Source organism: Achroia grisella, unplaced genomic scaffold, assembly GCF_030625045.1.
Source record: "Achroia grisella isolate CSIRO2021 unplaced genomic scaffold, CSIRO_AGI_Agris_v1 utg2156, whole genome shotgun sequence".
In the NCBI taxonomy this organism is placed as follows: Eukaryota; Metazoa; Arthropoda; class Insecta; order Lepidoptera; family Pyralidae; genus Achroia; species Achroia grisella.
The window spans coordinates 819799-835802 of NW_026712714.1; the positions used below are offsets into that span (position 1 = coordinate 819799).

The following is a 16004-nucleotide window of genomic DNA, read 5'->3' on the forward strand; positions in this document are numbered from 1 at the left end:
TTTTTAAGCGAAATTAAATAATTATTTTAATGTTTAGTTATTAAATTGCACTGCCTTATTATCTCTGATCAACGCGACAGTTGACTGGTAGAGAATGTAGGCATTAAGTCTATCATGTACCTATAGAATTTTGTGTGTAAAATAATAAATAAATAATTTTTAATCGATATTAAATCGATTAAAGCTTCACGGGATATTCACTGGTCGATTTCGAATCAGTAATATATACATTTGAAATATCTGACCGGAAGTGATGTCCTATACTGTGGACTGGGGAGTCTGGAGGCGTATTCCTTACAGGGAGTGACACCAACACTCAACTAGTCGCTGTTAGAAATTGTTAATATAGTTAGTTAGGGTCTTAACACGAGCATACAGCCAAATACCAGGACAAAGCTCAGCCTTTTAACTGTTAGCTGTCAAAAAGACAGCCCCATCTGTGGGACCAATCTCAGCCTTTTAACTGTTAGCTGTCAAAAAGACAAAGCCCCATCTGTGGGACCAATCTCAGCCTTTTAACTGTTAGCTGTCAAAAGACAAAGCCCCATCTGCGGGACCAATCTCAGCCTTTTAACTGTTAGCTGTCAGCCCCATCTGTGGGACCAATTACAGGACTCCTTTTCGATGGGGCTATAGTGTCCGAGTCCAATGATTGGATCGCAGATGAGAGGTTAATTAGTACGTCAAAAGTTTTCCCTTCGGATTGCCACTATTCGGCACGAATGATATTATTTATGATAGATTGGTATTATAGGTGATAGAACTAAAAAATATGGTCTGGAAGTTTTATATGTACAAAAAAATAACTATGTATTTATATCAGTTGTCTAGTACCCGTATCATAAGTTATGTTTACCTTGGGACTAGAAGGCGCTGTGTTATTAATTAATTAATTGTCCTGAGCTATTATTATTATAATATTGTTATGGTATTCAATGATTAATTATATAAGTTCAATAGTGGCAGTCCATAAATGTACGGAAACCGTATGTGTCGTTCTTTAAACAATCTAGTGACGGTAGTTGAACAAACTGCTCTCAACTACCCACATTGACATCGCTGTACTCCAGTCAGGTCGTGACCACGGCTAGTGCAAGTCGAAACGTCGAGAGAGGTAAATAACATATTTACCATAAAATTATTCATTTTAAGACCCTACTAACTATATTAATAATATACTAAACGTAAATAGTTAAGTGTTAGATATAAATAATGTTGCCATATGAAGAAAAGATAGATATCTCTGTAAGCTTGAGAGCAACAAATCAAAAGAAAATATCTTTATTCATGTAGGTCTATTACAGACTTACAATATGTCAAAGCTTTCGAGCTAAGAACTGACAAGAAGCAGCTGAGTATTCTCCACGTTTTGCAGGTGGTGAAGAAGATCGGCGGCGGAGGTTTCGGTGAGATTTATGAGGGCCTGGACCTGGTAACCCAGGAACAGGTCGCTCTCAAGGTGGAGTCGTCGCGGCAGCCCAAACAGGTGCTCAAGATGGAAGTCGCCGTGCTGAAGAAATTACAAGGTGGGCATTTCATTTATACCTTTGTAGTCTGAAGTGACAACCCTCCAATGACCCATGGCCATACCAACCTCGGCCCTCATGAACAAGCTCAGTCACTCAGAGGGCTATCCTCGGAGTTTCTCTGCGTGATCGAATCAGATATGAGGAGATCCACAGAAGAACCTGAGTGACCGATATAGCCCGAAGAATTGCAAAACTGAAGTGGCAATGTGCAGGGCACATAGCTCGTAGGACAGATGGTCTTTGGGGCAATAAAGTCCTCGAGTGGCGACCACGGACCGGTGGATGTCAGCAAGGTGGACCGACGATCTGGTCAAGATCGCTAGAAGGCGATGGATGCGAGAAGCGCATTCTCTTGGGGAGGCTTATGTCCAGCAGTGGACGTCTTCCAGGCTGAGATGATGATACCAACGCGGATATACTGGCCGTATCTGAAAAGCACGCATTCTTTTGACCCCTACTAATTATTATTTTACTACTTATGAAGACTGATCTACTCCTTGTATCCTCTATGCGTCTGAAAGTCTTGGGTATCATTACATTTTTAAATACTAGTAATTCTTCATTTATAAATCAATAGATGACAGTTATCGCTTTCCATTAGGTGGGCTGTCTGTTTAGCTTTCCATTTGCACCTTCATTACATAGTATAAAACAAAGTCGCTGTCGCTGTCTGTCCGTCCCATGTATACTTAAATGTTTAAAACTACGCAACGGATTTTGATGCGGGTATTTTTAAATAGAGTGATTCAAGAGGAAGGTTTATATATATAATACATATAACACATGTACACCCGCGCGAAGCCGGGGCGAGTAGCTAGTATTGTATATAGTAATTGATGATGACAATGATGAAATAATCGATTTATCGATCTATCTATATTTTTACTAGCTGTCCCGGCAAACGCTGTTTTGCCATATAATATTAGTACTTAAAGTACTAATATCGCTAATAAAAAAAAATAATATGGGTTATATTAGTTTTTTTAGTCTCTATTCTACAGATAGATATGTCCATGTGTGATTATGGCGCAGGTAAGGAGCACGTGTGCCGGTTCATCGGGTGCGGCAGGAACGCGCGGTTCAACTACGTGGTGATGCAGCTGCAGGGCAGGAACCTGGCCGAGCTGCGGCGCGCACAGCCACGCGGCGCTTTCTCCATATCCACCACCCTCAGGTTCGACCTATCCAGTGCCACTCAATTTCAAAAATCATCTATTCCATGTAGGACATTTTAGTCGGTTATGAACATCAAATTTTTTATATTGTTATTTTTTCCTTACCGTCCACTTCAGTTATAGATCCAATTGAAATCTGGCAAGAAACTCAGGTCAGATTTCACCAATCGTAGCATAAACACGTTCAAGGAAACGGAGTTCAGCGTGAACTCGAAAAAAAGAACGACGTTGATCTCGTTTTACTTTAAATAGAATTACAAACATTATACAGATCGCGTTTACCAAAATGAAGTTTAGATTTTCATTCGTTCACAGTGTTACACGCTCATAAAATAATATTTGATGCAATGGGTAATTTAAATAAAATAATTCTAAGAAATATTTATAATTCAATCATGTGATAATTAGGATAAGTTTATTAATTTTTAATTTAATAAGTACCGTCGACTACAAAGTATAAAACAACAACCTTTAGCTATAAACTAGTAGAAAAATAATTTTTGAGGATTTTTTTTATATAACTGGCAATTTTCTTTTTATTCCCGATATTGTATTGTCAAAAATTTGATTGAACTGTTTGACAACTGACAGCTGCTTTAAATATGTTTAAAGAGTTAACTGTAGGAAATCAGACGTTCCTGATCAGAATTTATAATATTAATATATTCATATATCCCGGGCACGGTAATATTTATGTTCTTTTTGTATATTTGTCACAGATTGGGCTTACAAATACTCAGAGCTATAGACTCAATACATTCAGTGGGATTCCTGCACAGAGATATTAAACCTGTAAGTATATATTTTCATGTAATTTCATCATATAAATAACTAAAATAACAGACAAACTTATGTCGGCTTGTCTTATGGAAAATGGTAATCATCTATACCAATATTATAAAACTAAAGGGTTTGTTTGTTTATTTGTTTAAACGCGCTAATCTCAGGAACTACTGGTTCGAATTGAAAAATTATTTTTGTGTTGGATAGTCCATTTGTCGAGGAAGGCTTTAAGCTATATAACATTACGCTACGACCGATAGGAGCGGAGCTGCAATGAAAAATATTGCAAACAGTGGGGAAATGAAACGCAGACGAAGTTGCGCGGGTGAGCTAGTCACCAATATACATAAACAGTGTCATGACATCAGTTCACCAAGTGGTGCCCATGGCACTCTAAATGCCATTCTTGAGTATTAAGCTGTCTTGTCATAAGGATGTCCGTATCCATTGATCTCCTAAAATTATTGAGTACTCTTTTATTCTTTTGAAGTTATTGTTATTTTATCCCTTTCATGATAATATCGAACACCCATCCAAATTGTGACCACATATAAAATTGCTTAACCTTGTTGATCGCCGCTGATGAGAGTATTGAATGGTTTCAGAGTAACTTCAGCATCGGTCGTCACCCGAGCAACTGTCGCAAGGTGTACATGCTGGACTTCGGGCTGGCGCGGCAGTACACCACCAACAACGGGACCGTGCGACCGCCCAGGGCGGCGGCCGGGTTCAGAGGTGAAATGAAAATGATTTATTGGTTTCCTCACAACCAGGGGCGGATCTACTTAAGGGCTTTTTGGGCTGCAGCCCAGGGCCCTTTGTATTCACGGGGCCCTCAGTGGCTCTGCCCCCACTGAAAATAATAGGCGATATTTAGTAAAATCTGCTTAATAAACACGAAAAATATATATAATAGCGGTTTAACGCACCGATGGTCGCAGGTTCAATTCTTCGCATGGTACAAATATTTGTATTTATGAGTATGATTGTTTGTATGGATCTGGATGTATTACTTATTAAATAAAATGTATTTACTTATATCAGTTGTGTACTACCAATAATGCAAACTCTATTTATCCCACTGTTTTGTGCTGACTGGAAGACAAATCTTCTAGAGATAAGTCCACCACTGCTTACATTGTCTCTAAATTATTTATTACTTGCATTATCCATGCCAGTGTTTTTCAATCTGTGGGTCGCGACCACTACGGGGGTCCCGAAACCTAACTCTGGGGGTCGTCGGCTGAAAGAAAAAGTCGAGGTTCATATATCAACGCCGCCAGCGCCGACGTAAATCATTACATAGTATAAAACAAAGTCGCTGTCGCTGTCTGTCCGTCACTATGTATGTTAAATCTTTAAAACTACGCAACGGATTTACAAGCGGTTTTTTTAATAGATAGAGTGATTCAAGAGGAAGGTTTATATGTATAATACATATTTATATATATATATTAATACATATATTGGGTATCTAGTAATAGATAAATGTACGAAAATAAACACAAATTTTTACTCAACTACGTATGTAGGCTTTTAATAAAATTGTTTCTTTGGTTTTCTATGAATATATATAATAACATATACATAATAATAAAAATATATATAATATCTAGTATATTTTATCCTGTAAAGATATCGCAAAATTAAAAAAAATTGAGAAACACTGATCTATATGATAAAGAGTATATATATATTCTTTGTTAAGTAAGAGAAAGTTGTCGATCTCTTTTTAAAAAATTAAACATCCTTCCATTGCCATGTATGTATATTAAAGACATTTGTATATTTGTAAGGGAACATCCTGACTATTTTAAGAAATTAACAGACACAACACTGCGAGTAACGAGACCTAATGATAGACTATACACACCAATGTGTCGATTAGACTTACATAAGAGAAATGTATACTGTATGCCAATCAAAGTGTACAACAATCTTCCAAGAGAGATTAAAGAACTGGGGTCTCATACGTTATTCAAACGCAAACTAAATAATTGGCTGTCACTTGGTAATTTTTACAGTGTCCAAGAATATTTGAGTGGCACAAGCGCCTTCACGTAATTTGCATGCCTGTATGGTAAATATTGCTGATCAATGGATTTCATGTGGCATCGTATTAATTATAGTACTGTACCAATATTTCGCAAATAAATTATTTCATTTCATTCCCAGGCACCGTCCGGTACGCCTCAATAAATGCACACAAGAACAAAGAGATGGGCCGCCACGACGACCTCTGGTCGCTGTTCTACATGCTTGTGGAGTTCGTCAACGGACAGCTGCCGTGGAGGAAGATCAAGGACAAGGAGCAGGTAATAAAATAAAATAATGATACTGATGCCGCAGTATCATTCATTCATTCATAATTTAAGAGCTGTGCTCTTGTCGGTGGAGCTCCCGCCACCTTCCACGATCTTCTATCAGTCCCTTTAGCTGTTGATACGACACGACTCCAGCTTTTTCTTTAAACGCTGTGTCTTGGTCTTCCCCTTCCTCTCTTTCCATCTATTTTTCCTTCTATAATGTTGTTAATTAGTTCGTCGTGTCGTATCAAGTGCCCCAACATTTTTCCCCGCCTTTTCTCAATAATATCTATGATGCAGTATCATTATTTTATTTTATTTTAATACCATTCCCATGTTATGTATTGAACACCATAGAAAATAGACGAGGAAAAATGTTAGGGCACTTGATACGGCACGATGATTTCATGAAAATTATTATTGAGGGGAAAATAGAAGAAAAGAGGGGGAGGGGAAGACCAAGGAATAGCTACATCAAACAAATTGAGGACAAAATGGGAGTCGTGTCGTATCAAGAATTAAAGAGCATGATGGATGATCGCGGAAAGTGGCAAGAGCTCCACCGACAAGAGCGTAGCACTTAAATTATGAATTATTAATTATGAAAGTTATGTATATTAGTCGTAAGTATGTAGTCTTAGCACTTAGATTGCGTTCAGGGCACATTCCATCAAACAAATTTGGATTTCTGTTTTTTTTTTTCGGACTACCTTAATGCTGTTGGCCGCAGCTGGCCTTTACAGCTTCACTGGATGTTAGGGGGCGAGTGCAGATGGCACTCCAAACCCGCGGAAGGACTTATGGAGCGGCTGAAGGCCAACTCCTGCCTGACGGATACGACTTTAGTCTGAGGGCACCACTAGGGGTTCGAACCTTGACTCAGGCCGTCGTAATTTCGATCCCCGTTTGAATTGGACGGGGGATCGATCGGAGGGGCGCCCGGGGGCGCCGGTGTGGAGTGATGAAAAGAGTAGACTCCCCCAATTGTCAAACTTGTGGTATTGATGATGTTCAACATTTGTTGATGGAATGCGTCAAGAATGACACTGAAAGGCAGAAATTACTGAAAAAAATAAATTCAAACAAAATTAATTTAGGAATCTTTTAGAGTATTTTATCAGAACCTGCATCAAAACAATCGGTACTAATTTATAAATTTGTAGATAAAAGTAGGTAATATTTGTTTCTATAGTAATTTAAATTTTAGATGTAATGTAATTGATTAAGAAGTCAACACGGAGCTAAAATGTTCACCATTATGCTAAGCTTCTAAATAAATAGAGAGAAAAAAATAGTCTGTAAGGTAATAATAATAATGATAACCCTGCACAATTTACACAGCGCCATCTAGTCCCAAGCTAAGCAGAGCTTGTTTTATGGGTACTAGACAACTGATGTAAATACATGGATATATTTTTTTTTGTAAATAAATACATATGATACATAGAAAACACCCAGACCGATACAAACAATCATACTTATGAATACAAATGTTTGTGCCGTGCGAGGAATCGAACCCGCGACCATCAGATAAAGCGGTGTGCTAGACCGCTATACCACCGAGGTCGTCAATCAATCAGTCAATATTGTTATTTACGAATTTATAGACTAACTTCATAATGGAACAGGTCGGGCTGATGAAAGAAAAGTATGACCATCGGCTGCTCCTCAAGCATCTACCCAACGAGCTGCGCCAGTTCTTGGAACACGTGCAGCAGCTGGAGTATGCGGACACGCCCGACTACGGCCTGCTCACCACCATCCTGGAGAAGTGCTGCAAGCGACGTGGGATTAGAGAGTCTGACCCTTACGACTGGGAGAAAGAGGTGAGTCCCATTAGCGGTAGATTAAAAAAAAATGTAATGACTATTCAAAAGTGCTTCAATGTAAGTTTATTTGAATAAATGATTTTCTATCGTTAGTAGAAGTGTGATCGCTTACCATCAGGTCCATTCGAGTTATATATTTTTAGAAGGGAGGGCACAGCAAGATATATTTCGATACATCTTACTCGACTTGGTGCGGCCCGAACTGGCGTAGTACCTCCACCAAGCAGAAAACCACAGCCATACAGTGCTGTACAAAAATAAAAAAAACTTTTAGGTTCTTCTCTATTCCGAGGAATAGTATATTAAATAACAATTACTTTATCTATAATGGTCCATCTGTTATGTCCATACAATAAAATTACGATTCTTCGACATTTCTTCTATCTCTATTCAGAAATCGAAATATTTATGTTCCTTTATATGTTATGTTACTCGGATTTTCTCGTTCTTTTGATTACACTAAATATAATGGCATTTTTTCGTTATTTTGAAAATTAAATTATAATATATGGTGTAATGAAAATTTTCATAAAATTTATCATATTTTCAAAGCTATCCTCGAAGTTTGTGAAATGTGAAATGTGAAAAATTCATCCCATTTTTATGTGAACGTGAAAATAACGATTTTATTATATGTAAAGATTATGTTATACTGTGTTTTTTAGGTATGTTTGTTTGTTATCTTTTTACAACTGTTAATATCTTGTTTCACGAGGACTTTTATCTTAAAAAAGTGGACGATGCCACGTGTGAAAGCGTGTAGTATTTACATCCTAAAGAGAGCATGCTACTAAACTGAATGTGTCCCACAGCCAGGATTGTATACGACTATTTTATTCCACAGGCGTATCTTTAACACATACGGCTACAACTATGTTGTTTGGTGAGAAATTGGATTATGATGTCTAGAGTTGACTGCATACATTTGTAATAATGCATAAAAATCATCGAGTGTTTGTGTACCAACATCATTACATAGTATAAAACAAAGTCGCTGTCGCTGTCTGTCCGTCCCTATGTATGCTTAAATCTTTAAACGTCGCAACGGATTTTAATAGTGATTCAAGAGGAAGGTTTATATATATAATACATGTACACCCGTGCAAGGTGGGGCGAGTAGCTAGTACTCAATATATTAGAGATATCACTTTTTTCTATATTTTTTTTTTATACTACGATGGTGGCAAAGAAGCATACTGCCCATTTAATGGGAAACCGTAGTCTACGGATGCCAGAAACGACAAGGGTGTCACGTGCCCTTTACCGACCCTAAATCGTAATACGGGTATTGTACAGGACTCCTTACAATCGGGCCCTGGCTGGTACGACAATTCCTTATTTTTATATTTTATATTGGTTGCTATGGTTTTGTTATTCCTTCTATTGCTCTTGTTTCATATAGTTCGTTAAAACATCTTATGTATAAAATTCTCGTATCACAGTTTTCGTTCCCATACTCCTCCGAAATGGCTTGACCGATTCTCATGAAATTTTGTGAGCGTATTGAGTAGATCTGAGAATCGGCCAACATCTATTTTTCATCCCCCTAAATGTTAGGGGTAGTCCATCCCAATTTTTTTTTTTATTTTATGGCAAAACAACGTTTGCCGGGACAGCTAGTATATTTTGTAATATACTGTTATTTTTACATATTGTGCCCTTAATTACCACCATCGTTGGCTACTGTTAAGGGTCGGCAACGCGAACGTGATACCCCTGGTGTTCCAAGCGTCCATGGGCCGTTTACCATCATATAGGTAGGGCTTGATTGTCACCATCGTAGTGTAAAAAGATGTGGGACTATAAAAGGACTTTATAATTTAGCGAGTTTTTTGTATAGCAACAAAGGAAAAAATTAAGGATTTAAACCAAAGTTTAGTTATTTGTTGTATAATAAACAGACAAAGTATGGTATACGCATTTATATTAGCAAGAATGAATATGTCACATTATAGTAGTTTTGTGTAATATATATGTTATTAATTTTTATATCATAGTATTAAAACTATACCACATTCACAATACACTCATACAATAACACATTTACCAATGTACAAACAAACATTCATATATCATTCCCCTGTTCGTCTCCGCTCATTCCCCTGCAGTTGAATGTCATTCCCCTGGCGTGTAACGGTGTATGTGTTGTTGCAGTCGGTGTCTGTGTCGCGCACGAGAGCGTCCGTACACCCGGTGCCAGAGCATGCGCTTGCGACGGACAATCAACCGGACAATGTGAGTATACAACTATACACATCTGTGCAGTGTCTGACATCTATTGTCTATCTATCTAATACTATCTAATAGATTAATATCTATCCCCTGTCTATCTGTCTTCGTGCCAGCTACCTTACGCAATAGGCAGGGTAAGCTTTTGGCTTTTTATTTGTTTATTAATTTTCATTGTTCTAACTACAAAAATGACGAATTTCCATACAAAATTTCATTCCCTGTTTTATTTTACCCAATTTAGGGTAACATTTTTTTACAAACTTTGAATGTAATATTTATTTATGTTTAATCAACGGCCTAAAAATAAATTTCAAGCTTCTAGTTTTAAGAATATCAATACTTTCATACAATTTTTCAGCATCCCTTTCAACTCTTTAGAACCCTGTTTTCACATTAAAAAGTAGCCTATGTCCTTTCTCAGGGTCTAGACTGTGTACCGAATTACATTTAAATTGGTTCAGAAGTTTTAGCGAGAAAGTGAGACAGATAGATAGTTATTTTCGCATTTATAATATTAGTAACGAAGTAAAGATATTATAATGTGGGAAGCATTATGTGGTTTTGACCAAGGATGTTATGGATATGAAATTTCTGATACGGATAGGTTTCGGATATAGGAATGATTATTATACCGGATACGGATACAGATGCGGATATGAAATTATTTCGGATTATTAGTTTCGGATAATTTCGATTACGGATATAAATTTTTTAAGGAATTTCAAAAGTAAAATACAAATAGCTAATAAAATGGTTACATAACGTGTCTCAATTACGTTCCGATCCTATCCGATATCATCCGAAACTTTTATTTCGGATTCGGTTACGGTTACGAATATTTTTTTATATTTATTTATTTATTTATTATTATTATAATAAGTTGTAAACTTTCTCATTTATGAAATTATTTAACATCTCCGGCAGCAAATATTAAAGAGAAACAACGCATCCCCAAAGCTCAGGTGCAACAGAATACTTGCAATCGAGTATCTCTGAAGTAGTATATAATATATTTGGTGAACTGCAGAGTCGTCGTCGGCTGGACACGGAAGCTGGCACGCTGGCCACGGCGGCCACGGCCGTCACCGCCGCCACCGCCGTCACAGGGGAGCGGCGCCAGCCCGCCTCGCCGCGCCACCACGCCCACCCCCACCACGCCCACCACGCGCACCCGCACCCGCACCAGCACCCCCACCCCCACCACCTCAACGGATACGTGAGTACCACGCTCGCCACGCTCGACACATACATCACACTCGTGACAGTTACTATTTTCATAATACGTACAAGTGTTATACGTATATAGAGTGAAACGTGAGTTCCACGCCTCGCCACGCTCGCCAAATTTACACATAACACTCGTCACATATACAAGTATTATACGTATATAGAGTAATACATATGTCACGCTCGCCACGCTCGCCACTCTTTCTCATCACACTCAGCATAATTGTTATTTTTATCAAGATAAAAATTATGCGTACTCTCGTCACATTTACTATTTTTATCGGATATACAATTATTATACATATAAAAAGTAATACGTGAGTACCACGCTTGTCATGCTCTTCACACTTCACATTACACTCTTCACAATTACTATTTACATCAGACTTACAAGTATTATACGTATATAGAGTGATACATGGATGTCACGCTCGCCACGCTCGCACTCTTTTTCATCACACTCGGCACAATTGTTATTTTTATCAGTCATACAAGGATTACGCATATATAGAATGATACATGAATGTCACGCTTATCACCCTCAACTACCCATCACACTCGTTACTTTGACTATTTTTATCGAATATACAATTATTATACATACATAAAGTAAGACATGAGTACCACGCTTGTCACACTCTTCACACTTCACATCACACTCGTAACATTTACTATTTTCATCAGACTTACAAGTATTATACGTATATAGAGTAATACGTGAGTACCACGCTTGTCACACTCCTTACACATCACACTCATTACCTTTACCACACCTTATTTACCATTAGCTTGTTCGAAAACCGTCATCATATAGTTTTTTTTTATTAGAATTAATGTTGTATTATGTGCATTGTTTTAGTCAACAACAGACAAACAAACGGACAAAGAGTCAGAACTGAGAACCACCCCGGCGCCCTCACCCGACAGACATGCGAAGGTAAAATAATTTTAATTTTATAACAATCATTTTTTTTTATTAACTACTAGCTGTACTAGCGATTTCATCCGCGTGGAATTTAACTTCATTTTTCTAAAACTAAACGAGGTCTAACTTACTCCTTATTACATCAGATACCTGCCAAAAAAAGTCCCGTCATAATCAGTCTAGCCATTTCAGAGACGAGCCGGAACAAACAGACAGTCAGACAGACAAAAATGGTAAAAAATGTTATTTTGGTGTATATTCATATGCATGTAGTAAAAATCGGTTATTTCAATATTACAAACAGACACTCCAATTTTATTTATATGTATAGATTCTCCCAAATTTGAATTTAAATGACTGTATTACAACATTTACAACATTTATTTGAAAAGAATACGAGCTGAGTTTCTTGTCAGTTCTTATCTCGAAATCATTCCGAACTGACGGTAGATTTGACATATCATAAGAGTCTGTAATACACCTACATGAATAAAGATATTTTAATTTTTTAATATAACAGTTTACTTATACATATATGTATTTATTATATGTCTATGTATGTTTATGTGTGTGTTATTTGCAGGAGGCGAGCAGCTCGGGCGGCGGTCCCGGTCCGAGGCCCGAGAGACAGAGCGTGCCGCCCTGCCGCCCGCGCCCCCCCGCACCAGGTAACTACCTGCCCGTACATAGTGCAGGAGACAACACGGGCGGCGGTCCCGCCCGAGGCCCGAGAGACAGAGCGTGCCGCCCTGCCGCCCGCGCCCCCCCGCACCAGGTAACTACCTGCCCGTACATAGTGCAGGAGACAACTCGGGCGGCGGTCCCGGCCCGAGGCCCGAGAGACAGAGCGTGCCGCCCTGCCGCCCGCGCCCCCCCGCACCAGGTAACTACCTGCCCGTACATAGTGCAGGAGACAACTCGGGCGGCGGTCCCGGTCCGAGGCCCGAGAGACAGAGCGTGCCGCCCTGCCGCCCGCGCCCCCCCGCACCAGGTAACTACCTGCCCGTACATAGTGCAGGAGACAACTCGGGCGGCGGTCCCGGCCCGAGGCCCGAGAGACAGAGCGTGCCGCCCTGCCGCCCGCGCCCCCCCGCACCAGGTAACTACCTGCCCGTACATAGTGCGGGAGACAACTCGGGCGGCGGTCCCGGCCCGAGGCCCGAGAGACAGAGCGTGCCGCCCTGCCGCCCGCGCCCCCCCGCACCAGGTAACTACCTGCCCGTACATAGTGCAGGAGACAACTCGGGCGGCGGTCCCGGCCCGAGGCCCGAGAGACAGAGCGTGCCGCCCTGCCGCCCGCGCCCCCCGCACCAGGTAACTACCTGCCCGTACATAGTGCGGGAGACAACTCGGGCGGCGGTCCCGGCCCGAGGCCCGAGAGACAGAGCGTGCCGCCCTGCCGCCCGCGCCCCCCCGCACCAGGTAACAACCTGCCCGTACATAGTGCAGGAGACAACTCGGGCGGCGGTCCCGGCCCGAGGCCCGAGAGACAGAGCGTGCCGCCCTGCCGCCCGCGCCCCCCCGCACCAGGTAACTACCTGCCCGTACATAGTGCAGGAGACAACTCGGGCGGCGGTCCCGGCCCGAGGCCCGAGAGACAGAGCGTGCCGCCCTGCCGCCCGCGCCCCCCCGCACCAGGTAACTACCTGCCCGTACATAGTGCAGGAGACAACTCGGGCGGCGGTCCCGGCCCGAGGCCCGAGAGACAGAGCGTGCCGCCCTGCCGCCCGCGCCCCCCCGCACCAGGTAACTACCTGCCCGTACATAGTGCAGGAGACAACTCGGGCGGCGGTCCCGGCCCGAGGCCCGAGAGACAGAGCGTGCCGCCCTGCCGCCCGCGCCCCCCCGCACCAGGTAACTACCTGCCCGTACATAGTGCAGGAGACAACTCGGGCGGCCGGTCCCGGCCCGAGGCCCGAGAGACAGAGCGTGCCGCCCTGCCGCCCGCGCCCCCCCGCACCAGGTAACTACCTGCCCGTACATAGTGCGGGAGACAACTCGGGCGGCGGTCCCGGCCCGAGGCCCGAGAGACAGAGCGTGCCGCCCTGCCGCCCGCGCCCCCCCGCACCAGGTAACTACCTGCCCGTACATAGTGCAGGAGACAACTCGGGCGGCGGTCCCGGCCCGAGGCCCGAGAGACAGAGCGTGCCGCCCTGCCGCCCGCGCCCCCCGCACCAGGTAACTACCTGCCCGTACATAGTGCAGGAGACAACTCGGGCGGCGGTCCCGGCCCGAGGCCCGAGAGACAGAGCGTGCCGCCCTGCCGCCCGCGCCCCCCCGCACCAGGTAACTACCTGCCCGTACATAGTGCGGGAGACAACTCGGGCGGCGGTCCCGGCCCGAGGCCCGAGAGACAGAGCGTGCCGCCCTGCCGTAAACATAACGAATTTTTTTTTTTTTTAATAATATGATTTATTTATTTCTCCTCACAAACATAATGGCAACAATACATGTAGTATTTTTTATAGTAAAATACTTAAATTTATTATTTTAATCGATTTGCTGTGAGGAGCTGGTGTCTGAGATAGGCATAATTGAGAATTTACTTACAAATTTTCATCATCTATTTTATTTTACTTCCTTAAACTTTGGGCTAACTTTGAATGTCATATCTATTTATATTTAATCAACAATGTCGACAATATCCGGTAGTAATTGTTAAAAATCTTAGACTAGCTTCGAAAGGTAGCTGAGGGCACCGCTGTACGAACCTCGGCTCGGGCAGTTGTGATTTCTTTTTATTTTTATTCATTATCAATAACAGCATATATTGTTTGATATTATGAAAATTTTGCTGCCAATAAATTCATAAAAACACTGGTCCATCAGAACGTAACCTGCCCTTAAAATTTGTCTAAATGTGTATTGTCTTTAAACTGCTACGCAAAGAGCATTACTGCTTGGAAATCTTTACCTTCATAATTAAGGGTAGGTTTTGTAAGTGTCGAGCAGCCGGTAGCGCGCGTGTGTGTGTGTGTCTGTCTGTCCGCAGGGTGCGGGGCGACGCTGGCGCGGCTGCGCGTGGTGACGGCGCCGCCGACCTGCGTGCAGGACCTCGCGCACCACCACCCGCCCGCCACCGGTAACACTTATTTGGTACCATACTACCTGTACCCGCGGTTTTACCCACGTTAAATTTCAATAAAAATAATAGCCGATGTGTCATTCCGATGCATAAGCTATATTACTGTAAACTTTCATCAATATCCATGGGGACAACACCAATCGCTCCCTTCGCACAACTAGAAGATTTCTACTTCATGCCCCGGCACATTTGTCCGGTTTTGTCCATCATTCTTTCGCCGTTCAGGCTATCAAACTTTGGAACGACTTACCCCTTGACATCAGGACTGCTGCGAGTAAAATTTCTTTCAAGCTAAGATTGCGGAAACATTGTCTTAACATATAATTTTGTATACTATCATATATTATCTTTTATATATTTTTCTCTTTAGCATTAAGTTTCTTCATTTTTACTACAAGACGAATCATATATATATTTTTGTATATATATATATATATTTGTGTATATTTTTAGGAATATTTATGTATTTACATGTGTCTATATATATATATTTATTCATGTATATTCTATAAAATATTATAATATTGTTTGCACCGCCAACAACTTATCTCTGCACAACTCATGGTTGACTGGTAGAAAATGCCATTAGGTGTTAAGTCCGCCATATGTACTTTTTACCTGTGTATAAAATAACTTTAATGCACGTCGCATTAAAGTTATTTAAATAAAAATAAATATCCGTTCAGTAGTTTTTGCGTGAAAGAGTAACAAACTTCCATACATACAAACTTTCGCTTCTATAATATTAGTAAGATTATTTACAATGACTGTACTTTTGTGTGTATGTTTAGGTGAATAAATTATATATATATCATATAAAAATAATCGTTGTATGTGGTCCAGGTGAAGCCGTAAGTCCAAGGATAGTCGCAGATGTGGACAGTGTACATTCAGACACGCATTTCAAGAGAGG

General features: G+C 41.2%; 1 protein-coding gene across 1 annotated transcript in view; it reads left to right on the forward strand.

Annotated features, from left to right (window-relative positions):
• The window catches only part of LOC131842309 (tau-tubulin kinase homolog Asator), a 62925-nt gene that overhangs the window by 25308 nt on the left and 21613 nt on the right, over positions 1–16004 (forward strand). Inside the window, exons 6-17 of the mRNA XM_059190848.1 lie at positions 1376–1526; positions 2562–2703; positions 3424–3496; positions 4093–4222; positions 5663–5802; positions 7422–7619; positions 9777–9857; positions 10882–11070; positions 11941–12018; positions 13888–13969; positions 14999–15088; positions 15935–16003. Of these exons, the coding sequence (XP_059046831.1) occupies positions 1376–1526; positions 2562–2703; positions 3424–3496; positions 4093–4222; positions 5663–5802; positions 7422–7619; positions 9777–9857; positions 10882–11070; positions 11941–12018; positions 13888–13969; positions 14999–15088; positions 15935–16003 (1423 nt within the window). The remainder of the gene's footprint in view (positions 1–1375; positions 1527–2561; positions 2704–3423; positions 3497–4092; positions 4223–5662; positions 5803–7421; positions 7620–9776; positions 9858–10881; positions 11071–11940; positions 12019–13887; positions 13970–14998; positions 15089–15934; position 16004) is intronic.